Source organism: Littorina saxatilis, linkage group LG9, assembly GCF_037325665.1.
Source record: "Littorina saxatilis isolate snail1 linkage group LG9, US_GU_Lsax_2.0, whole genome shotgun sequence".
Taxonomy (NCBI): Eukaryota; Metazoa; Mollusca; class Gastropoda; order Littorinimorpha; family Littorinidae; genus Littorina; species Littorina saxatilis.
In genome coordinates, this window is record NC_090253.1 from 31,610,783 (window position 1) to 31,619,844 (window position 9,062).

Here is a 9,062-nt window from a genome sequence, read left to right on the forward strand (position 1 = left end):
TCAATCAAATTGATTGAAATTTTGGCCAAGCAATCTTCGACGAAGGCCGGACTTCGGTATTGCATTTCAGCATGGAGGCTTACAAATTATTTAATGACTTTGGTCATTAAAAATCTGAAAATTGTAATTAAAATTATTTTTTATAAAACGATCCAAAATTACTTTTATTTTATTCTTCATCATGTTCTGATTCCAAAAACATATAAATATGTTATATTCGGATTAAAAACAAGCTCTGAAAAATAAAAATATAAAAATTATGATTAAAATTAAATTTCCGAAATCGTTTTAAAAACTATTTCATCTTATTCCTTGTCGGTTCCTGATTCCAAAAACATATAGATATGATATGTTTGGATTAAAAACACGCTCAGAAAGTTAAAACGAAGAGAGGTACAGTAAAGCGTGCTATGAAGCACAGCGCAACCGCTACCGCGCCAAACAGGCTCGTCACTTTCACTGCCTTTTGCACAAGCGGCGGACTACGTTCAGTTTCATTCTGTGAGTTCCACAGCTTGACTAAATGTAGTAATTTCGCCTTACACGACTTGTTTTTTTTTAAAGGAAAAGTAACCCTCTGCATCCCCCAAACACTTGACAATTGTATTTCCGAAAATCATCTCTTTAGTGGGGCCCCCAGTTGAAACGATTGTTCAAATTTGTATACCAACATATCATTTGGTGTGCTGTTAGAAGACATCCAAAGAATGTAAATTCCAGGGGGGGGGCAAGCAATTTTTGTCCTCTGGTAAATTTGGTTGCTAGGCAACGGAGTGCCCAGTCGCGAACAATGTCAAACACACAGTTTGGGCGTTTTAACACATATAAACTATAATATAAGACTAAATAAACGTAATAAATCCATATTATTGGGTTGTTTGTTGTCTTTTTAATGCCTTTAAGTGAAAAAATAAATAAATGGTTGAAAAATGAGCCAAAAATCATATTTTGGAACCTTCGGGTTAGGCTATATTTGTAGGTGCTCCCAAATAGAGACAAAAGAAGGTAAATAATAAGCTTGAATTGACCAGGGAACACACCAAAGCTTTGGTGATATACAGGTGAGCCCAGGGACCTAAATAATGTGTATATCTAACACGTTACTTAACAGTGTGTGTTCAGACTGAAGCAGTGAAGACATGGCAAGCGGCGTGAGTAAACACATGGACTGGAGCCTGTGCATCTTTTGCCAGAAGGACACAACAGAAAAGCTGATAAATCCCACCGAAGAAAGCTACAGCACAGCAGAGAGACATTTAAAAGGTTTTAAAGCAGTTGGAGCGTTTCAGTCATCACTGAAAATAGACAAATTCAATGATGGGTCAGGGATTGCGTCTTCGTTAGCCAAACATGGAGCTAGGTGGCACAAGAACTGCCGTGCTAACTACAACCAAAGAATGTTGGAGGCATGATGAAGCTGAAAAAGATGAAGGCGAGACAGGAAAGAGATCACGCAGAGAGAGTGGGCAAGTTTCTCCACAAGAGACCTGTATGTTTAACTGTGGCAAAACTGGAAATCTTTCTGGAGGTTCTACATACCAGCTTGAGTCACATATTCGGGAAACTGCTTTGAAGATTGACCCTCAAGTTGACAACAAGTCACATCTCACGATGTTGGGACTGGCTCACATGGCCAGACGAGGGTTTTGCACTTCACGGGTAAGCCATGATAAGATAATTCGGCCAGATTGAGCCGGTTGAAACTAGCTGAAAGGCTGCTGCAAAGGTCAAAGCCACTGTCAGACCCAATTCACCTTAACAGAGTAGCCCTTTTCAGAAATCAGAACAAGTCTACTCAGATGACCAAGAATCTGAAGCTGAAGACAGCCAAGACCAACTGTGGTTTGTTTGCAAGATTGTATGTTGGATGTCAGGCTAGAGGAGAAGACCTTGATGAATTCTTTCAGCACGAAAACCAGTCATTCCCTCCATCAATCTCAGATTCTGGAGAATTGCGCCACGGCAACAAAAGCGATCTCCTGCACTGTTTTGAGAAAACTCATGACCCAGTACTCACTGAACCACAAGTATCAGCTGTTCTCATTGATGGTGCTGCGCTGGTGCACATTCTGAAGCCACGCCAAGCACAAACATTCCAAGAGTACAGTGATTCTGTCTTTTTAGCATATGTCCTGATGTGCCTGTCTAACGCTGATCGCGTTGACATTGTTTGGGACTGTTACCGTGACAACAGTCTGAAGTCATCAGTGAGGAAGAAACGAGGCTCTGGCATGAGGAGAAGAGTGAAAGGAGACGTTGCTCTGCCACGCAACTGGCCAGAATTCCTACGAAACAGTCAAAACAAAGAAGAGCTCTTTCATCCTGTCTGAAAATCTGAAGCTCGTCAAGGAAGACGGGAAAGTGGTCATTGCAACACAAGGTGTGGACTTTGTTAGTTCTAGTGACATTAGTGAGGACCAAAGAGCCTTGCTGTCCCCTTGTTCACACGTAGAGGCTGACACCAGACTGGTTGTACACTGTTCTGACCTGTCCAGAATGAATCACACTGACGTCATGATCAGGAATTTAGACACTGATGTAGTGGTGCTTGCAACAGCTCACTACCATTCCCTCCAGCTGGAAAACCTGTGGGTTGCATTTGTGCTGGATCCCACTATCGTCTTCTGCCTATTCACGACTATGCCCAGAGAAATCAGCAGCACCTCTGATGTTTCATTCTCTGACTGGCTGCGACACTGTGTCATCTTTCTTTGGTGTCAGTAAGAAGAGATGCTGAGAAGTGTGGATGTCTGATCCAGAATTCACAGCTGTTCCTTTGGGTGCTTGCATCACCGGACAAGTTCAGCCAGATTGAGCGCTTTGTCTCGTTGATGTTCGACAAGACCAGTGTTTCCGACAAGGTGAACGATGCCAGAAAACACCTGTTCACGAAGAAAGGGCGCATGCTGGAAAACACCCCACCCACTCAAGCTGCTCTTCTTGAACACACGAAAAGAGCGATCCTGCATGCACTCATCTAGAAGGAAGCTCTCATTCCGCAGCCAGAGATTCCAGATCCTGCAAGCTGGGGCTGGGAAGAAGTTGATGGAACTTATTCGCCTGTTTGGACATCACTTCCAGGTGCATCTAAGATCTGCTCTGAACTAGTAAAATGCAGCTGCAAGAAAGGTTGTAGAGGTCCGTGTAGCTGGTGTCCCCTGCACTGCTCTTTGCTTCTGTGATGGCAAATGCCAGCGTGACTGAAAGACTGAATTCATGAACCGGTTATGTGAGTAAATCGCTATGGGTATAGAAGAAACTATGTTTACAGGTTTCTTTTTCAAACTCTGGCATTATGCATGAAATGCATTTCTTTGTTAACAAATAGTAGAAATACAGCTTCGTGTACAGTATTTGTAAATAGGAGGGCCTCTACAACCTTGTTGAGAATTTATCTGTAGACAATTGACCGGACAGTATGTTTTACATCAGTATGTAGTGTTGTAGTGTCACCTGTTTTTGCTTTAAAATAAAGCAGAATCATGAGCCCATTCCAAAAAGATAGCAACTAGCAAGAATATATTTGTCATTTGCATAATTTTAATAGTCAATGTGCAAGCTTGCGATTGTTACTAGACGGTACCGTTCTTGAAAAGAAAACCGATTCATTTGTATATAATTATAAAACGTCAATAGCCAGTGCAGGGGCGGATCACATCATGGGGGTTTCCAAATTTCTTAAAGGGACAATTCGTTTAGTTGTGTGCGCGAAAATGGAGCAATCTGGTGCAATCTGAGCCAAGAAACTTCCCCTAATACACCTTCAAAAAGTAAATTTAAGAAGACAAATTAGATTACCAATAAAAGGAAAATTGACCGATCTGGTGCAACCTGAGCCAGCAAATTACCCAACTACCTTCCCAAACTGTTATTAGAAGACAAAGGCCAGCTTCTATGGGGGGTCCGGGGGCATGCCCCCCCGGAAAATGTTGATAAAAATCAAGGAAAATGGAGCAATTTGGTGCAATCTGAGCCATAAGTTTCTCATGATTTTTAAATGTATTTTTTTAATACTTTTTTTTTTTTTTTTTAGGCTGCTGATGGGGTCCGGAAACCCCGGAAACCCCCCCCCCCCCCCCTGGATCCGCCCCTGCAGTGTGTTTATTGTCCTAATGTTATAAACATGGTACATGCATAAATGTTAATTCAAAGGTAAACTAAACTCTTAGTTACAAAGAACTGGTGTTTTGAATGTTCACCTTCTGCAAAAGTGCGTTTTGAGGGTATGCTTACTAAACAGGTCATATTTTCGTTCATAGGCCATTTAAAAGTTGCCCCTCCCTGGCATTTGGATCCTGAGAGATGTCTTTTTAACTGTATAAAGTATCATGTTGGTATACCAATCCGAACAATTCAGCCCCTATTCTGCAGCTAGTCCTAGCACTAATTTGCACAATGGCCACATACGTTGACATATCATGGGATTATTTGGCTTACAGCCATTTATAGCCAACAACAAACCAGGGAGAGTTATTTCCGAACATCGCCTATCATAACCTTGCCTAATACGCCCAAGCTTAATTTCTGTATCGGTATCGAATTGAATTGAATTGAACTTTATTTTACAAGGATAAATATCTTAAGGCTAGGCCTTTTCTTCCCATCTGTCCTTGTCCTCGAAACCAAACAAGGAAGAAACACGACAACAAAATGACACAGTGCCATGCACTGTTGTGTCGTGACGTGGTTGGTCATGCATGCCTGCACAGTGTGGCAATCATACCTCCCTTTCATAGCAGGGAGCTAGGATAGGCTTTGCGAACAAACTAGGTAAAGGCATTTCTGTGGGACTGCTCGCCACGAGGAAGGCGAGGATTTGGCGAGAATAAGCAAAGACTCTCCCTGGAGGTACTCACTCGCGAGAAACATGGTGGCTGCACAGACGATTCTTTTGATGGCCAACAACCGTATTTAGTTTTCGCGATGCTTGCAAAAGATGATTCCACAGATGTTGTCGCTTACCCGCCAAGCAAGCTGCACGTTTCCGAGCTTTTCTTGCCTGAACGAAACGACCGTCTGCTGTACCAACTCTCAAAGGGTTTAATAGATTGAGCGTACATTGAGGAAAGACACGGGTACCTGGCATAGCGTGTACAAGCTGTGAGCGAGAACGGTTCTCAACCAAACAAGTACTGCAACTATTTCTTGTTGACAATTTACTCCAAGTTTCATTACAGCGAAGGCATGGCTAAAGCACCAGCGATTGGAATTGACTTGGGAACCACCAACGCCTGTGTGGGCGTTTTCCGTCATGGCAAAGTGGAAATCATCGCCAACGATCAAGGGCAGAGAACCACACCAAGCTACGTGGCCTTCACCGACACACAACGCCTGGTGGGCGATGCGGCCAAGAACCAGGCAGCCATGAACCCCGAGAACACGTTGTTCGACACCAAGCGACTGATCGGTCGCCGCTTCACTGACGACAGTGTCCAAATGGACATGAAGCAATGGCCTTTCAAGGTGGTCAACGACGGCGGCAAGCCCAAGGTGCAGGTGGAGTACAAGGGCGAGACCAAGACGCTGGCACCGGAAGAGGTCAGCTCCATGGTGCTGGTCAAGATGAAGGAGACGGCGGAGACCCACCTGGGCCAGAGAGTCAGAGACGCCGTCATCACCGTGCCCGCCAACTTTAACGACTCGCAGAGGCAGGCCACCAAAGACGCGGGCACTATCGCCGGACTGAACGTGCTGAGGATCATCAACGAGCCGTGTGCCGCAGCCCTGGCCTTCGGGCTGGAGAATAAAACGGAGGCCGAGCGGAACGTTCTTATCTTTGACCTAGGAGGCGGCACCTTCGACGCTTTGATCGTGACCATGGAAAAGTCGTTTCTGCAGGTGAATGCGACGGCTGGAGACATGCATCTAGGCGGCGAGGATTTTGACGGACGTCTGATCGGTCATTTCCGCCAGGAGTTTAAGCGCAAGTACAGGAAGGACATCAGCAACAACCCTCGCGCCCTGCGACGTCTGCGCACAGCGTGTGAGCGAGCCAAGCACACCTTATCTAGCGCCACGGAGGCTAGCGTGGAGATTGACTCTTTCCATGAACACATCGACTTCTACACACGCATCACCAGGGCGCGCTTCGAGGAGATGTGCTTAGACCTGTTCCGTAGGACCCTGGAGCGCGTGGAGAAGGCTCTGAGGCACGCCAAGATGGACAAACGGCAGATCGATGAAGTGGTGCTGGTGGGAGGCTCGACGCGCATCCCTCGCATCCAGAAGATGCTGCAGGAGTTCATGGGCGGCAAGGAGCTCAACAAGTCCGTTCATCCTAACGAGGCCGTATCCTACGGAGCTGCCGTGCTGGCCGCCGTGTTGAGCAAGAACACCAGTGACGTCATCAAAGACTTCCTGCTGGTGGATGTGACGCCGCTGTCGCTGGGCATCGAGACGGCTGGCGGCGTCATGACCAGACTGGTGGAGCGCAACACCAGAGTTCCCACCAAGACCGTACGGACTTTCAGCACTCAAACCGACAATCAGCCTACCGTCACCATCCAGGTGTTCGAGGGAGAGCGCACCATGACCAAGGACAACAACCTGCTTCAAATCTTCGCGTTGACCAACATCCCGCCGGCTCCCCGCGGCGTGCCGCAGATTGAGGTCAGATTCGACATCGACGTCAACGGCATCATGCAAGTGACGGCCCAGGACAAGAGCACGAGTAAATCCATCAACATCACCGTCAAGAACCAGAGCCGGCTGAGCAAGAACGAAATCCTCCACATGACGCACGAGGCAGAACGGTACCGCAAGGAAGACGACGAGCAGCAACAGCGCGTGGACTCGCGCAACAAACTGGAGGACTACATCTTCTCCGTGCAGCAAGCCGTCCACTCCGTGGGCAGACTGTGCGAGGACACGCTGGGCTGGCTGGACAGCGACTCGCGGGCGGAGAAAAAGGAGATTGATGAAAAGCTACAGGAGCTGCGGAGACGATGCTCCACTTTCATGGCCACTCTGCAAGGACACAGCCAAGGGCAGAGCGCTGAGTCAACGCCCGGTCAGCGGGGAGATAGTCCCCCAGGGGAAGAAGTGGACAAGCTGAACATGATGCAGTGAACGCAGTCAAGTAAGTGTACGCGATATAGTGATCATGATGTAGAGAACACGATCAAGTGAATTCGATCAAGTAAATGCAAAACAGTGGAGGCGATACAGTGTCAGTGGACGCGACGGAGTGAACGCGGTAAAGTGAAAGGGATGTAGTGAATGCGATAACGTGGACACGATAGAAAGTGAAGGTGATAAAATGGAAGGGATGTAGTGAATACGATAACGTGGCCACGATAGAGTGTGCAGGTGATAAAATGGAAGGGATGTAGTGAATGCAATAACGTGGCCACGATAGAGTGTGAAGGTGATAAAATGGAAGGGATGTAGTGAATGCGATAACATGGACACGATAGAGTGTGAAGGTGATAAAATGGAAGGGATGTAGTGAATGCGATAACGTGGACACGATAGAGTGTGCAGGTGATAAAATGGAAGGGATGTAGTGAATACGATAACGTGGACACGATAGAGTGTGAAGGTGATAAAATGGAAGGGATGTAGTGAATGCGATAACGTGGACACGATAGAGTGTGAAGGTGATAAAATGGAAGGGATGTAGTGAATGCGATAACGTGGACAGGATAGAGTGTGCAGGTGATAAAATGGAAGGGATGTAGTGAATGCGATAACGTGGACAGGATAGAGTGTGCAGGTGATAAAATGGAAGGGATGTAGTGAATGCGATAACGTGGACACGATAGAGTGTGCAGGTGATAAAATGGAAGGGATGTAGTGAATGCGATAACGTGGACACGATAGAGTGTGAAGGTGATAAAATGGAAGGAATAAAGTGAATGTGATAAAGTGGACGCGACGATTGAGTGTGATGAAGTAAACGCGATGTAGTGAATGCAATAAAGTAGACACGATAGAGTGAATGTGATAAAGTGGAAGAAATAAAGTGAATGTGATAAAATGAATGTCATAAAATGAATGTGATAAAGTGAATGTAATAAAGTGAACGCGATGTAGTAAATGCGATAGAGTGGACACGATAAAGTGAATGTGATAAAGTGAAAGTGATAATGTGGACGCGACAGAGTGAACGCGATAAAGTAAACATTTATATGAAGTAAACTTGCCATTTTATTGTACTTCTGAAACAGATGTGTAGATTGTAGGAAGACGTGATTTCGAATTGATTGGCTTCACTACAAAATTGTTACTCAATTCCAAACTGTTGACATCATTACATTTAGTCAAGTTTTGACTAAATGTTTTAACGTAGAGGGGGAATCGAGACGAGGGTCGTGGTGTATGTGTGTGTGTCTGTCTGTCTGTCTGTGTGTGTGTGTAGAGCGATTCAGACCAAACTACTGAACCGATCTTTACGAAATTTGACATGAGAGTTCCTGGGAATGATATCCCAGGACGTTTTTTTCTTTTTTCGATAAATACTTTTGATGACGTCATATCCGGCTTTTTGTAAAAGTTGAGGCGGCACTGTCACACCCTCATTTTTCAATCAAATTGATTGAAATTTTTGTAAAGAAATCTTCGACGAAGGCCGGACTTCGATATTGCATTTCAGCTTGGTGGCGTAAAAATTAATTAATGACTTTGGTCATTAAAAATCTGAAAATTGTAATAACATTTTTTTTAATATAAAACGATCCAAATTTACGTTCATCTTATTCTACATCATTTCCTGATTTCCAAAAACATATAAATATGTTATATTTGGATTAAAAACAAGCTCTGAAAATTAAAAATATAAAAATTATGATCAAAATTAAATTTCCGAAATCGATTTAAAAACAATTTCATCTTATTCCTTGTCGGTTCCTGATTCCAAAAACATATAGATATGATTGTATGTTTGGATTAAAAACACGCTCAGAAAGTTAAAACGAAGAGAGGTACAGAAAAGCGTGCTATGCAGCACAGCGAAACCACTACCGCGCTAAACAGGCTCGTCAGTTTCCCTCCGTTATGCACAAGCGGCGGACTACGGTCATTGTGAAAAAATGCAGTGCGTTCAGTTTCATTCTGTGAGTTCC

General features: G+C 44.8%; 1 protein-coding gene across 1 annotated transcript in view; it reads left to right on the top strand.

Moving 5' to 3' along the window:
• Positions 1-4,433: 4,433 nt before the first annotated feature.
• Positions 4,434-9,062, top strand: part of LOC138975876 (heat shock 70 kDa protein cognate 4-like) — a 4,748-nt gene continuing 119 nt past the window's right edge. Inside the window, exon 1 of the mRNA XM_070348651.1 lies at positions 4,434-9,062. This exon is cut by the window's right edge and continues 119 nt beyond it. Coding sequence (XP_070204752.1) covers positions 5,185-7,068 — 1,884 coding nt within the window. The 5' untranslated portion in view covers positions 4,434-5,184 and the 3' untranslated portion in view covers positions 7,069-9,062.